Below are 24,494 nucleotides of genomic sequence, written 5' to 3' on the forward strand. Positions count from 1 at the left end.
CATAAATGTATTGGAAAAAGCATTGAACAACAGCCCCTGGACTTTCAACACACCAAAAGCATTCATACTAGAGTGCGCCAAACCAGCACTCAAAAGGAATTTCTTTGAGTTTGAGGGTTCCCTGTTTCTTCAAGTTGGGGGGACTTCCATGGGCAGTATTTTTGCCCCTAGTGTGGCTGGACTTTATGTTTTTGATTTTGAACAAAAGTTTATCCTCAGTGACCAAAATCCTTTTTTGAATCATCTAAGTTTTTGGAAACGTTATATAGGCGACGTCCTTGCTATTTGGCAAGGACCCATTGAAACTCTGCAAGAATTCATAACTTGGATTAACACATGCAACCAGAACTTAAGATTCACCATCTGTTTTGACAAAGACAAGATGGTCTTTCTGGACATCATCATAACCAAGAATAACACTCATCTAGAAACAAAAACTCACCAAAAACCAACTGCAAAAATAATCTGCTGAGATTTGAAAGTTTCCACCCACGCCCTCTGCGTGAAAATCTACCCTAAGGCCAATTTCTGAGACTTTGCCGGAACTGTAGCAATGTCTCGTATTACCACAAACAAGCAGCTGATCTAACTGAAAAATTGACGGCCAGGGGCTACCCAAACCAGATAATCAAGAAATGTCAGAAAAGAGCAAGAAATCAGCCTAGAGAAGCTCTTCTGGAGGAAAAAGTAACTACCGATAACACCATACCTCTAACATGTGTCACAACGTTCAATGCGATATCGAATCAAATGACTAGATGTGTAAATAAACATTGGGCTATACTGAACACAGGGAATTTGCACTGGGAACAACCCTTGCTTTACTTCAAAAAATCACGTAGTCTGAAGGATACCTTGGTCAACACAAGACCTAAGGCAACTAGACACAATGAGGACCAATCACTGACCAGAGCCTGGGGACTACCGGAGGTGGTTGGACACTTCCGTTGTGGCAATTGCAGTGTGTGCCACCTAACCAACAACACAAAAACCCTTGATCTGGAAGAAGGTAACGTTTGGAGACAATTGTCACATACCAATTGCAACAGCAATAATGTGATTTATTTGATCAAATGCACCTGTGAAAAATCATATATTGGGATGACAACAAGAAAAGTGAAACAACGGATTTGCGAACATCGTAGTACTATTCGTTGCAAAAAGAGAGCGACCAGACTAACAGATCATTTTCTTGAAGCACATCATACCCCAAATGACATGGTGTGGACTATAGTTGAGCAGGTAAAGACTGGACCAAACCTACAAAAATGCCTGTTTGAAAAGGAACAGCGTTGGATATATAGGTTGTCCACCCACATAACAGGCCTCAATGATAACATCCCTTGGGCCTCTGTTCTTCAAAAATGACTGATACTGTGCCAGTTTCATGTTATTAGAACATCAATCCATGTACTGTGCCACCACTGAAAGCACTATCGAACGCTGTCCCAACAGCAATCACTATGTGGACCTAGGAGCAGCAGTGCTAGCTTCCCTCAGATTTAACATATACGCCGGAACTGACCCTGGTGCGAAGGTTTCTCTTCTCCACCACCCACCCGGATGGCATACCGGCCGTCCTTCTCTAACAATTATGTACCTTTCCTTCCCCAGAGTTACATTGTGACTCTGTGTTCCATTACAGTACGTTCCTATCTAATTTCTACTTCAGTCCTCTGTAGCATACTGTTAAATCTCGCTTCCAATAACCTCATCTTTAGCGAGACTAACAGGAATTTATTGCCAGCCTCGCTGTCATAATTGTCACCCTCAGCGAGATCCCAGGTATTTTTTTGCCCTTTGTGGTGGAATGACCACCCTTTCCCACACACGAGCCCTTTTTTGTCCCCGCTAGACCACCATACTGGCGTTCTCCCCAGTCGCCTAGCAACAACTTTACACGTGTCTAACGAGGCCCCGCCCACATCCGGAATCGGCAGCTTGAAATCCTTCTTGCCGGCTTGCAGCCTGGATAGCGGGGTCACCAGAGAGGCACGTAGGCTGATCGAGTCTGATGTCAGCATAACTGTAAGTAACTGTATTGAGGCCGACACCATCGCCAGCCATGCAAGGTCCATTGATGCGCTGACTCCCTTTCTTGTTCAGCGTACCTCTTAACTTTGCTACACTTAGGCACTGCGCGCTTACCAGCACATTTGAAGGAAGCGCTGTACCAACGCGTTCGTTTACACCGCATTCGTAGAGCGTTCTTCAAACGAGCCCGGCCATCAATCAGCACTGTGGGGCACCGTTTATATTACATCATGGCGTCGACCGCAGTTGTAACCTATGCTTTATATACGACAGAATATGTTCCCTTGCTGACAAAGCCATTCCTTTGCCCCCATGAAGTCCTAGAGACCCAAACTTGGAGTAAGATCTCCCTTTGTGTTGTTTTGTTTGTTAGATATAAATGCATGTATGCATGATTAACTCACTACATTGGATGTGAGTATTGATCGTCACCCTGCCAAGAATTATGTGCGAGTGACTCATTTATTTAAAATAATTATTTAGTGTTCACCCACACAGATATTGATCAGTGTGACAGAGCGAAGTCATTAAGTTGACGATATTCCAACACCACGTGAATTTTACTATATGGCCAACCAGCACTATAATATTAGTACACCAGCACTATATATGCTTGTTACTCAGTTTTAATGGGATCCGCATGAAGCATGCAGACATGTGAGAGCCTACACTACGTTACAGGCACGCAAACTATTTAATCATGACTAATTTCCCCTTTTTCCTCCCACAGGTCTCTTTTTCCCTCGCCTATTTTAGGTTTTGAGGCTGGCCACTGCAGATTTTTTACAGCAAGTCCACAGGAATCTAGGACTGAATACACGTTAGTGTGTGTAGACCATCCATTTTCCTTTTTCTGGTCCTGACGAAAACCTGGGATTTACCGTTTACAGGTTGAAACATGTAGACCATCTTAACTACTATCACATAGATACTTACGGTCATTATCACCCATTATTATCTCCACTCCTCTTTTAACATTGTCCAGTAGCTTATGAATAAAGTTTTTCCAAAAAAATTATACCAGGACAATTTTTAACATCACTTTTTGCACCATTCACAAAAAACCAGCTCCACTGTAGTCAGGTGTCGCAGCACACCCTGATGGCGCTCGGCCGTCAGAGTGGGACCCCGATGATGAAGCATGTCACCAACCAGGTTGGTGAGTGAGGGGTCTTCCTACAAAAGGATACTATTACTTTTGCTCGCTGATATCCCATTCAGAACCATGTTCAAGGTCCATATAGTGATACTCCTTTCTTGTTAAATATTATATTCAGTCCGGGGGACTAGGAGGACCTTCCTTTCACTGCTGTGAAAACCCCTTCACTCTCTCTTGTTGTTTGTACAGCTCTTAGATCTTTCCCACATTTCTCAGATCCTCATTTAGCCACATTTCTCAGATCCTCATTTAGCCAATCTGGTCAAAGACATTAACATCCCTATTACTTGTTACTTGATAGAAATGATCAACACTGATACGAGGCACAGCCCCCGACTGCCAGAGAAAAGGGAAGGTTGCACCATTACTTAAAATGCCCTATGCTGATACGGACTCACTGAAGAAAACAACCTCTTTGACGATTGCCAATCGAATGTTAGCTCTGTATGCAGCAAAGAGACTCCAGTGATACAAATCGTGGATGATGTGTTGCACAACTAACACAAATGTGAATCCTCTCTTCTCGTTCTTCTTGACCACAACAGATGGGGAGTGGAATAGTTAATAGACTAGACAATCGCTCCCACCAAATATGATTGTTCAACTCCATTTTTCACTGATATATCCAATATCTTGCATCAATTGTATGCTAACGAAAATCAGCTATATATGAATGTTTGTCCAGACTAATAGTTGACCTGGCACAGCCTCTCAAGGTTGAATATTCCACCAACATAAAAAATTGAATACACAAAAAACAGTTTCTGCTGATCCACACCCCTTAATTGCCAGTACCTTTGAAATCTTGGCTTCACTCAGTTTTAACAAAAAGTCACCCACTGTCAAATGTACTAAATAAGGGGGCTTCCTTTAGGACAAAAACCTGAAACAGCATGTCTAGATAAACTCTCAAGTAAGAGAAGCACAATACCAAATTGTCCTACTATGGAGAATAAAATTACTATCTGAGAAGTGATTCAATTACTAGTCCTCTAAGAGATTGATTATGGCAACTCACTACTGATTGACATCCCTACTACTGTCAGGAACTAGAAGATTAGAACGCCACAATAGTCATGACCGCTCTCAAACAGCCTCCAATAGTAGATAGAAGATAAAAGTAAGGGCTACAAACTACCTTGCCAGGAAATTGGTTCCCAAGAACTCTGAAGTTTAGTCTTTCCATCTGGATATCTTTTCATTAAGACAAGCATTTACAATGCAATAGGTCTCGCAGCATTAAAGTTTGAGTTACTGGTATTGTAAATGACAATGCTTTGATTTAATGTTTTACTCAGCACCACCACAGCATCACTCAGCACCACCACAGCATCACTCAGCACCACCACAGCATCCCTCAGCACCACCACAGCATCACTCAGCACCACCACAGCATCACTCAGCACCACCACAGCATCACTCAGCAGCACCACAGTATCACTCAACACCACATCATCACTAAGGGCCAAGAATGCATCACTCAGCATCACTCAGCAGCACCACTCAGCAGCACCACAGCATCACTCAGCACCACCACAGCATCAATCTGTGCAACCATTCGACAACAACTGGTTCAAATATGTTCTCTCAATGTTTCAAGCTTTATTACAAATGTCACAAAAAGAGGTTAATATTTCACTTCTGTTCTTGTATTTTCGTCACAATAAAATACACTGAACATAATCTTCACAAAGAAAGACGCAACACTTAAGGAAAAAATACGTTGCTACTTCAGCAGAAAGTAGGAAGAATAAAACACCATAGAACTAGGTAAGAAGGTTACTTAGCTTTTGGTGAGATGCAGTAGAGATAGTGAGAAAGAGCAGATCTGATTGCAAGTCTCGCATTTAGTTATTACTTCATGGTTGTAAGATGAATAAATGTGCTGCTAGTAAACAAGTATTGAACTTACCTCTCCTGATATGCAAATGTATAATTGTTGTATAGTGCCCTTAGTTCCAAAGAACAAAAACACCGGCATAGCGTCGTATTACCACCTTTAGAAGTTGCTTTAAGTCTCTCTGATTCACATGGCACCTGGTCTTGGCTCCTAAGCAACTGGTGAAATACTTGTGTGGTCAGGAACAATAGAAGAGTTTTTGATTGTATTGTATACAGACAAACACACCCGCAAGGCACCGACATAATTACATGGCATGTACTAACTGAGCCCCTCATTTAAAACTATACAAATAATGGACTCATATTGGTGTCTGCCATAACTGTTTATAAGGTACAAATGACTCTGTGCCTCCGTCTGCAAACGCTTTTGACCATGAGAAGAAGCTAAGAAAAATAAAGGCAGGGCTGCAGAAGATCTGTTAGGGCCAAAGATGCTGGCAGCACCAGGATTAAAAAGGTTTACTAGTGCCAAGTATTCAAAGTTAGAATACACTTCTACAATCCTGTTCAGCAAAATAATTCAAGAACAGAACTGGACAAGAAGAGACCCCATGCATAAAGCATACCACAAGACTTTTTGAGAAAACCAATATCACTAGACACTTCCTTTTTTGCTCCACGAAAAGTAGCGAAACTGTGGGTATAGTCCACTTAATTGTAATCTCTCATTGCTTCTACACTGACATTTTAGCTATAGGAAACATACTCGATGTTACTCCCTGTCATAAGGTATTTCTAATACCAGCTAATCTTGATAATCAGTATAGCACTCAGGCAATGTTCGATCTGCATGTGCTCCTGAATAAAAAAAATATGATTTGTATAAATAATGCAGTTTAGATCTGTTGTTTTTAAGTCAATCTTGGGTGTCATCAGACTCTGAACCCATGCTACATAATTTAGTTCACACCAATTACAAAATCAAATGTTGTTGTTATACCTCAAGACACACGCTGAGAAATCAAGCCTCCTTCGCGGCCAGGTGCTGTCTCCTGGGAAGCAGAGTCGGTAACAATAGATCTCTGGCGAGACAGCGCTTCGCGCTGTAATCGCCACGAGACCTAAAAAACAAGCTTTCTCAGAGAGGGCTCCAGAAGTGTGGAATCCAATCCATTTTTCTTCTAGAAGGAAGAACCCTTCCTATGTTACCTATTAAAAAAGGTAAAATACCACCTTTTCTAACATCCACCTGTCACTGGGTTCAGGACTGGGTATGACACCTCACCGTTGTACTTGGTTGCTGCTCCTGGCTCCTTGAAAGCTGTTCCTTTTTCTTCACAACTTGCGGTACCCGCTCCGCGGGTCCCGCTGCGCTCCTCCTCTACAAGGGACACCTGGACTGTGCCTGTGGGCGAAGTGACTGCTAGCTGGGCTGCGAGCGCTTGGGGTCCGGACTTCATTTCCCAGAAGTCCTGGTTCCCCCCGCCTCCCGTCACCTGGCCGCTCTCCCTGCTAGCTTAGTCCCGCCTCCACAGTAGAAAAGGTGTTTTGAAGCTGCTTTGTTTGGGACACCTCACCGTTGTACTTGGTTGCTGCTCCTGGCTCCTTGAAAGCTGTTCCTTTTTCTTCACAACTTGCGGTACCCGCTCCGCGGGTCCCGCTGCGCTCCTCCTCTACAAGGGACACCTGGACTGTGCCTGTGGGCGAAGTGACTGCTAGCTGGGCTGCGAGCGCTTGGGGTCCGGACTTCATTTCCCAGAAGTCCTGGTTCCCCCCGCCTCCCGTCACCTGGCCGCTCTCCCTGCTAGCTTAGTCCCGCCTCCACAGTAGAAAAGGTGTTTGGAAGCTGCTGTTTGGGACACCTCACTGTTGTACTTGGTTGCTGCTCCTGGCTCCTTGAAAGCTGTTCCTTTTTCTTCACAACTTGCGGTACCCGCTCCGCGGGTCCCGCTGAGCTCCTCCTCTACAAGGGACACCTGGACTGTGCCTGTGGGCGAAGTGACTGCTAGCTGGGCTGCGAGCGCTTGGGGTCCGGACTTCCTTTCCCAGAAGTCCTGGTTCCCCCCGCCTCCCGTCACCTGGCCGCTCTCTCTGCTAGCTTAGTCCCGCCTCCACTCTTTAGCTTTGTATTTAAGTTAAGTGTACACCCCGCGGCGCGGGAGCGTCCCGGGAGAAGCCCGGGACAAGGGCGGGACCATCTGTGGCCGTCAGGGGCCAAAAGAGGCTGGGCCCCCTTCTCTGATAAGCTTTGTTTGTTTTTAGTGTTTTTTCTATTATTAGGCTTGTACTCCTATCTACATTTGAGCCCCTTTGATAGTAACTTATGAAATAGTGTGCTTTTATCTTTAACTCTATTTTTACAGTTTTTTAGGCTGACTTAATTTGCCCACTTCCTGTTTAGCAACCCTTTTCTTTTTAAACATTTTTTATTACTGTATTACTCAAGAATGTCTAGCCCGATTTCCAATTCCCTACCTAATTGTGGGAGTGTATCCACCCTCGGCCCCCTTGATACATTTTTTACTAGAGCTACCAAAGACATTGATAGAGAGTTAGCTCTAGCTGAAAGGAGGGCCGAGCGCCGTCTTTCAATTGAGCTTCTTAAGAGACAGGCCCCTCTTAACCACGAGAAGGTTGTTGTTCCAAGCACTTCGGTACTTGATAGCACATATGTTGAGGCTGATGCAGAATTGTTTAACACTGATAACATTCCTTTAATTTTCCAAGAAAATCAACCTCTATTGGAAGACTTGGATCCAGCTGTGGAGGGTAAAAGTAACTTGTCCACGCCCGCATCAAATAACCTCATAGATCTTAATACCCCTTCATCTCTGGATGTTGTTCCCCATTCTATTAGTAATATTCTACCCCCACCCCTGAAGATCCAAACTGAGATAGTCACGCTGCTTGACCCTCAATCTACTACTAAACTAAGTAGACCGCGTGAAAATTACTTAAGACAAGAGAGTAGAGGAGCAGTGCGCTCTCCAGTTAGGAAGAGAAGGAGGAAGGGAGGGAAAAATAAAAGTGGGTCGGGCAACCCGTGGAAGCCGCCACAGGTAGCTGTCCCCAAAGAAACTCCATTAGATGTAGTTGGGAAAGAGTTAATAATGGGGAATGAAGTAATAACAGAGAAACCTGCCATGGATCACAAATCTACTCCTAATGATGGGCTTCTTGAGGCTGTTGAAAGTCTTTTAAAGGCTCTTATTCTCCCTCTAGTTGAAAGGCTCAAAAGGTTGGACCCAAATTGGATCGCCTTTTACCAGAGCTTACCCTACCAGAGAACCCAAATCCAATTACCCCAGCTATTCCTACTGAAAATAAAATTACAAATAAACAATCTGAAAGTAATCATTGTAGGCAACACACTTCTACTGTGAAACCGAATAATGGGCCTGCGAGTAAGAACTCTATCATGCTCGCAGTCACATCAGCTTCAACAGTTATGAAAGCTATAAGTAAAGAAAAGTCTCGCCCAGTAGTTTTGAAGCCACCCCACACCAATAGATCACCTTCTACCCAAACAAACCCCTCTAATAGAGGTACATCTAATTATAAAAACACAGAAGATCTGCCCCCGGACTCATCTAATTTTGTTGTTGTTTTAACAGGTGTCCCTGTTGTCCCAGAGGGAAATGTGGAATCAAACATTAGCTTAAAAAACAAAGTCATTCATTGGCTACGTTTGAATAGACCACTACCCTTACATTTGAATGGAGACATTGTCTCAGTTAGAAGGTGTTTTTGGGTAGGCATACGCCCTAAAGATATAGAGGGTGATTTGATTATTGTCAACTTCCGGGATCATAGGGTGGTCACTTATATTAGTGACTGGTTCCCGGGTAATAGTAATGGAGGAGTATCAACTCGTAATCTGACATACTTTTACCCGGAAAACATGATGTTCTCTTCAACTAAACCTCGGATGAGACATGCTGTGAACTTTCCCTATCATCGGAAACAATTTGTGAACCAGTTTATTCCCATACATTCTAGCAGAAATGCAAATTCTCCCCACCCACAAAATCACCGTAATATGTACTCTGTCTCAAATAACCATTTCTCTACAAACCCTAAGGATTATTGGAATATTCCTCTATCAAATATGTTTGATCCATTAACCCCTATGGATTTAAATGATTGACTGAAATTAACCTCCCAACAAAAAATCCTAGTTTGGGACAAAATGCTTACACCTTTTTCTCTGGCTGAGGGTGTTATGCCTGCGCCAGTGCCCCACTACGATTCTACCCCCTGGGACCAGGTGAATACGACAATAACTAACAATAACATAAATGATGTAGAGGACCTTTGTGCTAGTGATATACTCCTAAACTACTGTGAACAACACAATGATTCTGTTGTCTATGGCAGAGATGGAGATAATGCTACTCAAGGGAATATGGGATCCCTGTATAAACTAATTCCAAATCATGAATTAGATCAGTGGTGTGGAGACAACCTTTGTATGTTTAGAGATATAAACACTTCTGTTGGTGGTGTGGTAACAAATTGCAGAGAAAATAGGGTAGATGGGTGTGACTTAGCTAATTCTATGGAGGAATCACCACAGAGAAATGAAGGCAATCGGGTGGAGGCTAGATGTTTCCGCTTAATTTCCTGGAATATAGCCGGCCTTGGGCGAAGATTAGTGGATCCTGTTTGGTTAAACTATATTGAATCTTTTGACATTGCCTGCTTCCAGGAGACATGGAGTACTGTGGAACAGAGCTTGGATGGGTTTCAAATATTTAATGTCTGTGCAATACCATCGCAAGCAGGGAGAGCCAAGGGTGCGCTTATGACAGCTATCTCTGTAAAAAACAACTTAAGACATGTGACCCGAGTGGTGGAATCTCCTTGGTACCAATTACTTATGATCAAGGACTTATTCCCGGTAACCCTTCTTCTTGTAAATTGGTACTATAATATATTTGATTCCCATCTAACCGTAGTTATTGATAACCTACAGGAAGAGATTGTTAAGGTGACAAACAGGGTCTTTCCTCTTCTAATTATATGGTTAGGTGATTTTAACTGTGAATTATGTAAGTTTAGTGGATCTAGAGTGTGCGGCTTGATGGATTTACCTGACCAACCCATGGCCCATTTTACTCATTCAAAACAAGGGGAGGCTCTAAACAGTATTGTCATGAATAATGATTTATGCATCTTGGATACGTCTACCTTCTCTGGTGCATTGAATATACCCACTTTTCAAGGTACAGGGGGCAGAATGAGTGTAATTGATTTTGCCATGGTGTCTAGGGGCTATTCTCATTTTCTGAAAGATTTTAGAATTGAGGCGAACCCAGCTAGTGACCATAACCCCCTAATCTTGAGTTTTAACCTGGTTCCCGAGAAGAACCAGTTTGTGGAACAACCTATAGTATATAGCCAAAACCAGGGTGTTTTTTTAAGGTGGGACAAAGTTCATGTCAGGCAACTTGAAGCTGATGTCTTTAGGGAAAATCAGGATAAGATAAAAATTTGTCTGACACCCATATCGGATCCAGACTACATAATCAAGAATCTTGAACTGTTATTGGGAAATGTTGCCTCACACCTTGTAAAGACAGGGGGATAAAACAAGATCGTGGGCCTAAATGGTTTGATGCAGAATGTTCTTCTGCTCAAACACATTTAACAAAGGCATTGTCCCAAGACCCACGTGATATAGAATTGGTTAGAACAGCTAGGAAAAGATATAGGGAGGTACTAAGTAAGAGAAAAAATGATCTACGTACCAAAGCATGGGAAGATTTGGAAACAGCAGCTAACCTAAGGGATAATAGGCTCTTTTGGGAGATAATAAATAGGCCTTTTCTAAAATCAGGGGAAGATAATACTATGCGAGTGCATATACCTGAAGACTCTTGGGCAGTTCATTACAGTAAAATTTTTAACCCAAATTGAGACATTGTTGATTGCTACTACGGGTGAGGATGATTATAATCTTAATATAGAAACAGCAAAATCACTTAGTGATTCGTTATTGCTTTCAGAGGTAAAGGCGGCTTTGACCAAGGGGGCTGCCTTAAAGGCCCCTGGCCCTGATGCAGTACCCCTGGACCTTTTCAAACATAATTTGGAGGTCTGGTCGCCATTGCTTTTGAATGTTTTTAAGGCAATAATCTTGGGGCCCATTCCGACCTCTTGGAAGGAGGCAGTTGTGGTACCCATTTTTAAGAAGAGTGATAAGTCTGATCCACGCTGCTATAGGCCAATATCATTAATAGACGCATCATGTAAGTTAATGGGTAGGGTGATATTGGCTCGCCTTGAAACATGGGCAGAGTCAGCGGGGGTTATTGTAGAATCCCAATATGGTTTTAGAAGAGGGAAAGGAACCACTGAGCAGTGCCTAAATTTAGCACTGATTATGGGCAAGTACATGGGTGCCAAGAATAGCTCTATCTATCTGGCATTCATGGACTTGTCGAGTGCTTTCGACACGGTATGTAGGGGTAAATTGTGGCGGATGATGGAGTCTATGGGGTTTGAGGAGCCTTTGGTTACTCTGCTTCGCAGGCTTCACGCCGCCACAACGGTGAGAATTAGATATGGCCCTGGGGGAGAGAAGACTAGACCTATATTATCTACTGAAGGAGTCCGCCAGGGATGTATTTTAGCCCCCTTTTTATTTCTGGTTTACACGAACGGATTAGAAAGCTTTTTGTTAGAAACTGGTGCTGATTTCCCCCAGATAAATGGCAAAAGAATTCCAATGTTGTCATATGCAGATGACACTGTCTTAATGACCCTTACTCCCAACAGCATGCAGACTTGTCTGAATGCTTTTGATAGGTTTATGGGAAACCTAGATCTTGGGGTCAATTTTGCTAAATCTTTTGCCATGACTTGCGGTCCGAAAAGTGTTAAAAACCGCAAGTACATGGTGAGAGACTCAAATATAGAGAAAGTTGAGAACTACAATTACTTGGGAAACCTTTTTAATAAAAAATTGAACTGGGAACCTCTGATAGTAGCCCGGGTTCAGAAGGTTACACAATCAATTGAAGCTCTTTTTCGCTTTGCTAGTAAATTAGGACAACGACGTATAGCTGAAATAATAACTTTGTATAAAGCTAAATGTCTCTCTGCTATGACCTATGGTGCAGGTGTCTGGGGGTCACAAAATTGTGAAAAGCTCCAGATTATGGAGAATAAATTTATAAAACGTCTCCTATCTGTCCCAGCAAGGACATCAAATATCTTCTGTCATGGAGAGGTTGGTATTGAGTTTGCAAGTGACATCATAAAAGTAGCGCCATTACTATTATGGTCTAAAGTTTGACAGTCTGAGGAACTGAAGTTGACAAAAGATATCCTACAAGATTGCCTTAAACTTGAGTACTATAGGGAAATTCCATGGATTCGATATGTCAGAGATACCCTTTATAAAATTGGGTTAGGAAACATGTTTACAAATCCTGGCATGATCAATAAGGATGCTAAGTTAACCATCAAAAACGCCTATAGTTCCAGTTTGGGCTCCTTAAGAAATAGTGAATATGTATTACGTGTTCGGGGCAAACTAGTGCGACCTTTCTATCTATCATATATTATGAATACGCAATGGCGTTTCTATTTGACAAAGTTTCGCCTTAGTACTTTACACTTCCTTTTTGCCTTCCCAAAGCAGGGGGGGTGGAGTGAGAAGTTACCTTGTTGCCCTTGTAATAATAAGGTTTCGCAAAATACCCTGCATCTTATTCTTTTTTGCACTTTGTATAAGGACCCAAGAAATACTTTTATTAGACCATTATTACTATCCTTTGGATCGCGCTATTATAAAGAAGGATATGAATATTTATTATCTTTGTCAACTGCAAAAATTTGTAATGCTGTACTGAGTTTTATTAGATCAGCTCTTGTGATTAGAAACCGTTATTGAATGTTTGTGAAAACCAGAATTATGTAAATAAGTATCATGGTTTTAATGTAGTTGATGTTTTATATGGATGTATACTTTTATGATTTCTTTGTGAAATCGAAATAAAGTTATGAAACGACAACGGGTATGAACTATAAGGTTGGATCCAATCAGAGAAAATTCTTAAACTATATATTTGTATGAATCCTAGGGCCTTGTGTGTTAGGTCTGATTATGAACTGTGATACTCTCAGAGGTTATTTAACACTGCAAACTGTAGATCTCTGTGTGGACCCCTGATGTTTCTATATAGTTTTGTAAGGCCCCGACTGCCATTGACTGCCTACTCCCATTTGAACTTTTATACAGTGTACTGTGTATTTTATGTCTTCTATGTGACTTCCTATGCCTAGTAAACCACTCAACTGCTCTGGTTGGAGCTACATAAAACCGAAAATGATATAATATTGGCACCAAGGAGTCCCATCCACGGAGCCTCATTTTATGAGGTTTGGTGCATGGTGTTTTACCAGGAAGTAAAGTACAGGTGACTGCTTTAAATGACAATCTCTGGGATATTATGTAAAGCACTTGGAAAGTCTATGTACTTTATATGTGCAATATCTTCTTGGAGAGTGATATTCTGTCATGCTTTGTTGATACAGAGGTCCTGTAATGCTTGAAATATGTTCTGATGAGCAATCAAACTAATCTAGGTACAGTGAGGCCTTCTGTTACACCCAAATGAATTTCACTAGCCTATACGGTATCAAGAAATGGCACAAGAATAGAAGACGGACATCGCAAACAGAGCAAGGGAAGTGGCAATTGTAGGGAAGATACCAATCAATATGGTCAATAATGTGTCTGACAAAAAAAATGAATGTGGTCTTCATTAACGAAACTGGTGCACATGTAAAGTGCTCTGATACCCGATGTCTCAAGTCTCGCGCTATATAAAACTCTAAAAAAAAATTTAAAAAATTATATATATATATATATATATATATATATATATATATATATATATATATATATATATATATATATATATATATATATATATATATATATATATATATATATATAGATAGATATAGCCTGTTCACTATGCTTGCTTAGCTTTATTCGATTTTTGTTACATAAAATCATAAAAGCAACATTTCATATATATACATACAGTTCATACATAATAAAACCTTTTGTTAAAACAGTGTTAAATCAGTTTAAGGTACATTCGCTAATCATTAAATTCCGTTTTCTTAAAACATTTTTTAAAAATCCAGTCATCACCATGGTACAAGTAGCGTTTCCCAGTTGCTGCAGGCTAAGAAACGCAAGGCGACATTGCCGACAGGCACCTTGTTTCAGTTCACTATGCATTTCATGGACACCATCTGTGTCCACCATTTTGACCACAAAATACAGTCAAAGAAGAAGAAAACTGTTCAGTCCAGCTTGGGCATGGTCTGAACTGGGGTAAGACATGAACACCTTATTAGACATACAAATTTACGAGGACCTCTGATGCAATCAGGAAGTAAATGCACTGAATGGTGTCTACTTCTTGACTTAAGATTTACCTTTAAACCTACATTTATACAGTGTACATTTATTGCTTATTAAACCTTGGATATAACTGTAGTGGTAACTGTGACCCAGCACATGGTTCAATGCAGGCAGATATAAACCAGTGATGTAAGCACATCTCGCATGCATTGTGTAAAGATCAGGTCAATCAAGCCTATTAAGTTACCAAACAGTTCAGTGTGACTTAAACAAATAAATATTATTATAAAAGTGGACCCGCGTCAACTACCTGTGGATCTTGACAAAGTCACCTAGTCCAAGATTCCACTACATGCCACTAACTTATCTGAGGCCTACCTCTAGCACCTAAGAGAAAATCATAAGTTTAAATCAATGTCTTATTTATGGCAACATTACTTACTTAGAGATGTATAATCTTCCAAGCCGAAATTCCACATTTTGACAGTAGGTTCTGAAATATGAATAGGGTACATTATTATAGATCTTTGTTTTATAGGCAGGCTGTTAATATTTTTTTTAAAGTGGGTTTTATACAGTACTTCAGATGGTTTTTACTATCTCATAGCAATATAAACAGCCCTTGTTGATTATGACTCAATCTGTAGACAATCCATTTTGCCAATCACAGAGAGATGGAGCCTGAGGTGACTTTATTCTGTTCCAAAATTGCAACCAGGACACCGCTGATTTTACTGGTGACCATTTAAATCACTTAGTCATCTTGTTGATTAACAGAAACAACCCCAAAAAATCATAAACGACCCATCCTTGCACAGCATATATTATATAGGTTCAGCATCTAGAAGAAAACTTCAATATGCATATTAAATGAACATAATATAGCAGCAATACTTTACGGTTCGATGCAGGAACTTGAAATGCATATATCAAGCTACTTCTGATTAAAAACTTGTTCTTGAGGGGGGAAAAGATATAATTGTAACTTTGTTTGGAAGAGGAGGCTGAAAGATGATATTTCAGTACCTTGGTTCCCAGTTGCTCATAGTTTCTGAGCCAGTGTCAACAGTTTCAAGTTTTCTTTTCTGTAGAGGTAAGTTCCACTTTCGTGCCCCTACCAAGATCGAGAGTAAAAAATATTAAGGAAAGCCTGCCATTACAGGAAGTGACGAGCAGAGTAAAAAAAGATTCACTCTACTGTCCCAATCCGACAAAGAGCTGGTTGAAGAGTAACCCTCGTAGAGGTGCCACAGAACACGCCTGCATTTTAGAAGGGTGAGGCAGAATAAGAACAGGCAGTCACTGGAGGTAGAAAGGCAAATAATGTTTGCGTCACTGAAGCTTGGTTCCAAGAAATAATTAATGAGACAAAGCTAGTACGAGCTTGTGTAGTATTGTCCAATAGTGGCAGGGGAGGTCTGATGATAGTGTGCACCTTGTATGACACGAACCCGCACATATTTAGCCTCTCCAAGGATCAGCCAGGGAACCCAGCGTTCAGTTAATCTGGTATGCACCTGCAGGTCATCACTGCCTTGTAAGATTCACATCACTCGTTGACTAGAAGGGGCCAATGGACAATGTCAACTTGGCAAGGATAGTTATGTTTCCCAGAACTAAGGAAGCCTGTCGGCTTAGCATGGTGAGGAGGATTAAGGCTTAAACAAGGAGCTCTACAAAATGCAGAGCAAGACAGAGGTAGTTTAAAAATTATCACAGTCTGCCCCTAATGAAATTAGATATACATACAATACACATAAAAACACCTTCCCCACCCCCAAGACTGCGTCATTTTAGAGAATCTAGACACTCCCTAGAATCTGGTAGATGGCTTACCTTTATTAATATTATTCTTAGAGTGAGTTTCAGATTCAAAAGGACACTGACCCCTCCCCCTCACTAAGTAGCATGTTTCATCACTGTGATCACTCCTTATCTATGTGAGAAACTGTGTTACTGATGGGGCGGAGTGGATGAAACCCCAACTTAACTTGTTCATAGTCCTCTGGTAGCTTGGCAAAAAGCAGCCTAACTTAACTAGGAGGCAATGTGTAAAGTAATTATGCAGTACTTCTGATGGAGCAAGGATTCGCACGTTATGCGACTTGCTTGTACTCATGAACCTCGAATAATTATAATAGATTAACTCAACCTGTTTGTCTTACTAATTTTCCCTTGGTTCTGATATTTGGGATATCCAAGAGAAGCTTGCCTATGTGTTTATTAACAATAACAACGCTTGTCATTAAAATGGCCGCTGCTTGGTGGGGATTTCTACTGCGCATGCGTTGGTCACACTCACGTGACGTGACGTACTCGCAGTTCTGGTGGGAAATGTTTGCTCATGCGCAATGCAGCTAATATGGCCGCTTTGTTTCTCATATGCTCCGTGCTTGCTAAGCTGCTTTTGCAAAGTTGTTTTTTCTGCATTTAATACTAATGCTATAGATATTATGAAGTAAGGGGTATAGAGTAGCTATTCATGGTATACAGTGTAATCATTTTTTCTGTGTTTCTAAATTGTTTTCGCTTACTTTACATGTATCGTACACTATGGGGCCTGAGAGACTCTCGTGATTCCATATTGAACAGCCTTCCTGCGCATGACAGTCTTCTGCCGGTGGCATTGAAAGCTTGCCAACTTGAAGTCCCAGCCAAGATGTGCCTGGGAAGATGCACCTTCCTGACTTGTTCATGAAGAATCCACCTCCTTATAATGAAGGACCCAGATCCTCTAGTGTAGGGGATGCCTCCCAAAGACCCCCATATCAGGAAGGGACTAGATCTGTAAATATAAGAGACGGCTGTTAAATACCTCCCTATAATGAGGGCCCAAGACCCATAGGTGCCAGAGATACCTGTCTAAGACCACCTTTTAGTGAAGAGTCAAGATATTCAGGTGAGAGAGACTTCTGTCCAAGACCTCCTTATGAGGAGGAACCAAGATCCTTAAGCACAGGAAGCCTATTCCCGAAACCTAATTATGGTGAGGGACCAAGTATGACGCATCCAACTGCCCCAACATTGACTCCGCAAATAGTACCTGAAATAAGCCTGGAAAGAATACTGCAGGAAAGAGAGCGAGAGGCTCTGGCCAAACAAAGAACCGAGTTAATTCAGAAAATCTCCCAGCTAAATACAAGCCCTGAAGCCTTGACAATCCCAGTAACTATTGGACCAGTTGTTCTTTTATATGGGGATAAACAAGGGAGTCTAAAGACTCAGATTATTACCCCAGCTGTAGTGCAGCCGAGAAAAGAGCCCTTAATTGCAGATAACCAGGCGAGTGAATGTGAATCTGAGGTTTCTTTAATGGATTTGCCGATCAGGGAACCAGGAAGGAGTTCACAGAAAAGGCATAATCCTTTCAATACAGGAGAAATTCAAATGGAATCGACTTCAGGTACTAAAAGTGTCACAGTAGTGACTCCTGAAGAAATTGAGACATGGAGTCGAGAATTAGAGAGACAAACTCCTCAGTCAAAACCCTTAGATATTTACAAGTTGAGAATAGAATTGGAAGAAATGATGGCTGGAAATGTGGGGTTAGACAGACTAAATACCTATTCCGAGGAAGAACTACTGTTTATCTGTAAGAGTATTACCCCGTAATACCAGGGTGTTCCATGAGAAGTTAACGGACACCGCGGCTAGTATGGGAATAGATATTGGGAAATCAAAGTCGTTACAAAAACCCTACAGAGCAGAGTTTTCAGACAAAGATTTAGAAAACATGAATGTGTCAGGGAAAAAGGTACAGATCAAGGAGTTGTTAAACCTGTAGCAAAAATGGGGAGAATTAGAAAAGTAGAAAGCCAGGTGGGCAAAGAAAAGGGAAGAGATTAGATCCAAACAGACGACTTCTGAGTTGGTTTTAAAAGAAGCAGACAAAGCAGAGCAATTATATCCTATGCGAGAAGTGCCAGGTGGAAAGTATGTGCACGTTCCATGGTCCAGACAGGATATTGTGTCCTTTACCAATGACTTTCCGAAATTACGAGAAAAGCCTGTAGATTGGTACAGACAGGTAGAAAGGTTTGTGAAAGTACAAAAATGCCTGTGGAAAGATCTGGATGGGTTTTTCGATATCGTAGTTCCCGTAGATTTGTGGACAGAATGTAAAATTGCCGTTGATTGGCCTAATAAGGAATACCCGAGGGACCCTATTACAGGAGCTACTTCTGATGATGTAATGAATAAATACAATCAGGTAATGTTACATTTGAAGGGAAAAGTGCCTGCAAAAGAAACTGATTGGACCAGAATAGATAGAACTACCCAGGAAAGAGATGAGACTGTGCATTCCTTTTATGAAAGACTATTACAGGTGTTCAAAACGTACAGCGGCATAGATAACATTGAGATGAAGGATATGACCCATTTCATTTACAGGTTTGTAAATGGTTGAAGACCTGAAATTTGCCAGTGGATCAAAGACAATAAAATTTGTTGGCAGTCAAAAAAGATAGATGAAGTTTTGCGATACGCAAAGTACTGTGAAGACGAGATGGCTGACAAGCGAAAGGCTTTAAAAGAAAAGGTCATGTGGGCACAAGTAAAATTAGCAGAACAGCAAGAAAAGCAATTGAGTAAAATGAACAATAATCCCCAAAATCAAGGTTCTGGGGGTGGAGGGAAGCCCAAAGTAAAAATGAGTCAAGAGGAAGCCAAAAAGAAGTTCCCCTGTCACGGGTGCGGACAGATAGGGCACTGGAGAGAAGAGTGTCCATACGCACAAAATATTAACCCCCCCACTCATGATTTAAATCCACAGACGCAGAATGAAAAACCAAGAAAGACCCAGCAACAGGTAAAATCGAGTCAGTTGCCCCGTGCACGTAGGCCGAATTTTAAGGGAAAGACACAGCAGGGTGAAGACATAGAAATTTGGGGAGGAAAGGAGGATAGAAATGCAGCAACTTCGCAATTTTTGTTGAATGATACTTTCCTCTGTGACAAACAATACTGATGGGGCCTGAGGGGGGAGGATGAGGAGTGCGTACTTGGCGCCTCCTTGCCGGTAGACCAGTCAGGGCCATACATTGAAGGAAAGGTTGAAGGCAATGATGTCACCTTTCTGTTGGACACTGGGGCTACCCGTTCTACTGTAAGACCAGCAGAGGTCCAAACCTACCCCCCTCGGGAGAAGCCATCTAAGTAGTGGGTGTATCTAATCAATTAATTAGTACCCCAGTTACTGAGCCCATGGAGATTACAATAGGGAATTCCAAAGAAATGCATAGATTTGTTGTTTGTGATACCAGTCCTGTAAACCTATTAGGACGTGATTTGTTGTGCAAAATGAATTGTACCATCTTTTGCTCACCAAAGGGCGTCGAAATTCAAACCCCAGAAGGAAATGGAATATACAAATTAATGTTAATAAGACCTGACTCAGAAATTAAAAGACTGACAATACAAGACTTACCTGAAGAACTCCAACACAGTGAAGCCAGAAGTATGGGATTTTACTGGAAAAGATGTAGGATTAATGGCAAATGTAGACCCAATTAAAATAGCCATAAAAGAAGATGCAGTTTACCCAAATACTAAACATTACAAAATGAGTGCAGAAGTGAAAGCAGGAGTTGCCATTGAAATAAAAAGACTGTTAGAAGCGAACATCATACAAGAAGTGTTGAGTAGTCCATGTAACTCACCCATAATTGGAATCAAGAAACCTAGTGGTAAGTACAGAGTAGTGCAGGACCTAAGAAAGGTAAATAAAATAGTTGTTCCTTGTTGTCCTATTGTTCCGAACCCAGCAGTGATCCTGTACCAAATCCCATGGAATGCTGAGTGGTTCACCGTGATTGACCTATGTCATGCATTCTTTTCGATCCCATTGCATCCAGACAGCAAATTTCTTTTCTCATTTGACTTAGACAGTCACGTGTTCGTCTGGAATCACGTCCCTCAAGGGTATACATAAAGCCCCTCAATATTTAATCAGATTCTGAAAAAGTGCCTTGATTCTTTGGTCTTACCAGGAGAATCAGTTCTGTTGCAATATATAGACGACCTCTTGGTGACGTCTAAAAGTCAGAAAGACTGTGTGACTGACACCATTGCCTTACTGAACCATTTAGGTGAAGGAGGACATAAAGTATCCCCTGACAAACTACAGTTCTGTACCAATTCAGTAAAATATCTGGGGCACCAGATAGAAAAGGGAGTCAGGAAAGTTACTTCAGAAAGAAATCAGAATAATTCGAAACATGCAATTACCCAATACTCAGAAAGAAGTCAGAATGTTCCTTGGAGTCGTGGGTTTCTGCAGGCAATGGATTGTGGGATTTGCAGTCCTAGCAAAACCATTGATAAAAATGACAAAGAAAGGAGCAAAGGACCCAGTGGAATGGGATGAGGAGAGCTTGACAGCATTTACAAAATTACGAGAATGTCTGTGTACAGCTCCAGCATTAGGAATGCCTGATTATTCAAAAGAATTTGCACTGTTTTATGATACACGAGACAATTGTGCACTGTCAGTCCTAACCAAAGAGCATGGTTTGACTAGCTTGGATCCAGTGGCTGCTGGATTACCCGGATGTCTGAAAGCAGTAGCTGCAACTTGCATGAGTCTTGAACAGAGTGAGTCCATCATTATGGGACATCCTGTAACTGTGTATGTTCCACATGCAGTTGTAATCTTACTGACCAGAACTAAGACCCAGTATCTCACACCTAGTCGGCTGACTAAGTATGAGAGGATTCTTGTAGGTGCTGCAAATGTAGTCATTACTCGGTGTAACATATTGAATCCAGCAACCTTATTACCTGAGTCACTGATTGCAGAAGCAAAGGGAGAGGTCGAGCATGACTGCATTGACCTGACTGAGTTTAGTACCAAACCACGCCCAGATATCAAAGAAATGCCCCTGACTGTAGAAGATTACGAACTGTTTGTAGATGGCTCATGTCTGAGACATGAAAATGGAGGCCTAAGTGCTGCCTATGCTGTAGTCACAGTATCCCGTGCAATAGAAGCATCTTATCTATTTGGAGTAAAGTCTGCACAAGTAGCCGAATTGGTTGCATTGGCAAGAGCCTGTAAAATTGGGAAAAATAAAAGAGTAACCGTATATACTGACAGTCAATATAGTTACGGGGTTGTGCATGACTTCGGCCAGTTGTGGCTGCAAAGAGAGTCTCTGACTTCTTCAGGTACTCCTATCAGAAATGGGAAAGTGGTTCAGGAATTACTGGAAGCAATCCAGTTACCAAAAGAATTGGCAGTGGTCAAGTGTGCTGCTCACAAATCTGGCGATGACAATGTGACAGTAGGTAATCGATATGCTGACCAAGTAGCCCAACATTGTGCAAGACATCAAATGTCAGTCAATATCAAATTGGGGAGATACGGAAACAGCTGCCAACTTATGGTGTTTGAGAATGTACCGACATGGGAGGAACTGAGAGATTTACAGAGTGCAGCAGGACCAAAGGAAAAGAGAAGATGGAGAAAGTTTGGTTGTCAACAGAGAAACGAGGATGGTGTCATTGTTGGCCCTGATGGTATGCCTGTGTTGGCTGACAGCTTGCTTGCTTCTATGGCCAGGTTAATACATGGAGATGCACACATTGGTAGGGATGCCATGGTTCGTGTTTTTAAACAGACATGGTTCAGCTCGAAGTTCAGGAAAGTAGCAGAGTCACTCTGCCAGAGGTTCTTGACATGTCAGCAATACAATGCTGGGAAGAAAACAGTAGTTGCACTAGGTAAAATTGGGAAAGCAGGAGGTCCTTTTACAAGATTACAAATTGACTTCATTCAGTTACCCCTTTGTAAAGGAATGAGATACGTCCTTGTCATTGTTTGCCTATTTTCAAAATGGGTAGAGGCTTAACCGGCAAAGAAAAATGATGCCATCACTGTGGCCAAATTGTTACTGCGAGAACTAATACCTAGGTACGGGGTTCCAGTCACAATTGAATCAGACAGAGGTGGGCATTTTCAGAATGAAATAATTGGTCAGATCTGTGAAGCATTCAAAATTACACAAAAACTGCACTGTGCATATCGTCCAGAGGCTTCTGGAGTGGTGGAACAACTGAATGGCACTATCAAGTTGAGACTAGGAAAGATGTGTGAGTCTACTAGCATGAACTGGATAGAGGCTTTACCTCTTGTTCTGATGGGAATCCGAAGTATTCCAGATCGAAATACAGGCCTGAGCCCCCATGAGATCCTGATGGGAAGAGTAATGCGACAAGTACCAGGACACAAACTGATAAGCATTTCTGATGATTTGGTACTTGAGTACTGCAAGCAACTGGGTGACCAAGTGCGTTCTATCTCTCACCAGATTGGGGAACACGCCGTCGCCAGTCCAGCAACTCCAGTCCATAATTTGTATTCAGGTGATTGGGTGGTACTCAAGAAACACACCCGTTCAAGTTGCCTTGCACCGAAGTGGGGAAAACCAAGACAAGTGATTCTGGTGACCACAACAGCGGTGAAGTGTGCCGGTGTGCCAAAGTGGATCCATGCCAGCCATACCAAGAAGGTAACGGAAGAAGAAGCAACTGACTCTGAAGGTTGTCCAGCTGAGGGGTCTCCAGACGTTGGTCCTGAAGTAGCTGATGACGAACAACCGAGCACCAGTAAAGATGAGTGGATACCTATAATCGACCCGACAGTTGATCCCATAAGAACAAGAAGCCAAACCTACTCAGACAGAGAGTGGAATAGTGAGGAAGAGACAGGAATAGAAGGAGACAATAAGATTATCGAAATCCATGTCAAATCTGATGAAGAAGAAGAGCATATAGGGACAGAACAGGTGATCGACACACCTCCAAGAACTCCCGAAAGTGAAAAGGGACAGATAGGAATTAGGGCGAGAGTTCAAGCGGAAGAAAATCAAAGGTTCGAAGTGCTTGAACAGGATCAGATAGAAATAGACGAATGTGTTCAGGACACAGAAATTGAAAAGTCCATAAGTCAAATCCAGTCTACACCTGAACAAGGTCAGCTTAGCAACCAGGCAGAAGAAACTGAAGTAAGACCTGGAACTAGTCAGATAGAAAGGGAGGAAGCAGAAGCAGAAGTGCCACAATCAAAACGAGAATAAAAGAGCATTAGAAGAAAGCCAAACCACAGTGCCAGTCAAAAGATTCAAGAAAAAGAATATAGAACCAAGATACATCAAAAGACTGAGATTGAGACTGAAAACAGTAGAAGAGAAGATTGAGCAAAGAAAACAAGGTTCCAGTAGGACTGAGCAAACTGGAGAGAACTCCAAGCGAAGGAGTGAACATATAAAAAGACTGAACGAAAAATATCAGGATCCTGAATGGACTTACCTGGTGTTGGAAGAATTTGAGGATCTTGATATAACTGACGAAAGTGACGAAGACTGCTGACCAGTCTGCCGAAGAAGAAGAACCAACCTGAAATTGCCCAGTGTAAGCTACCTGTGCAAAGTTACAAAGAGGGGTTGGAAAGCTTCTTTTGAGCGGAAATGTTTGATTCCAATGTGAATGGAAGACCTAGACGTAATTGCTGTAAAACATGCTGTAAAGTATGTATATGTAGTGTAGCCTTAGTGTTAATATTATGGATAGGACCAGGGGTGGGGGAATCCTATCGCCCGACGCCCGAGCCATGTTGTTTTTTGTGACGGGCAAGAAGATTTATTGTCTCCTTCGTCCGACGGACAAGTAGACATTAAATCACGTAAGTAATACAGGCCCAGAGTACCCTCAGCCAATCAGAAAGGCTGGTAGAGAGCCAGGGACCCTGATTGGCTAGCAGCCCATGACTGGGCTCGAGCCTAGCCAGTGATTGGTTGGAGGAGTCACTCAGAAAGTGGTAGCTTGTAGCCGGCCGCCGCCGTGAAACCTTACATTTCGCTGCCTATATTGAAAATAAGCGCTGCCATAGTGACCTCAAAGAAGGTGTATTTTCTGATAACCAACTTGCTCTAAAATTGATAGAAACTTACTGCCTGCTGCGATGGAAAGCGTTGAGTGATGCGTCCTTGTGGCTGCAGGAAGGGCGGGCGCATATTTACCTAATCGCTGCTATTGGAGCAGTGCCGTAGCCGTGCTGACTGCACCTTTTAA

General features: G+C 41.9%; 1 protein-coding gene across 1 annotated transcript in view; it reads right to left on the minus strand.

Moving 5' to 3' along the window:
- The window catches only part of SMARCAL1 (SNF2 related chromatin remodeling annealing helicase 1), a 326,034-nt gene that overhangs the window by 245,063 nt on the left and 56,477 nt on the right, over positions 1-24,494 (minus strand). Inside the window, exon 3 of the mRNA XM_078679275.1 lies at positions 14,866-14,916. Within this exon, the coding sequence (XP_078535401.1) occupies positions 14,866-14,916 (51 nt within the window). The remainder of the gene's footprint in view (positions 1-14,865; positions 14,917-24,494) is intronic.

The sequence above is a fragment of the Lissotriton helveticus genome, chromosome 3_1, assembly GCF_964261635.1.
Source record: "Lissotriton helveticus chromosome 3_1, aLisHel1.1, whole genome shotgun sequence".
NCBI classification, from domain to species: domain Eukaryota; kingdom Metazoa; phylum Chordata; class Amphibia; order Caudata; family Salamandridae; genus Lissotriton; species Lissotriton helveticus.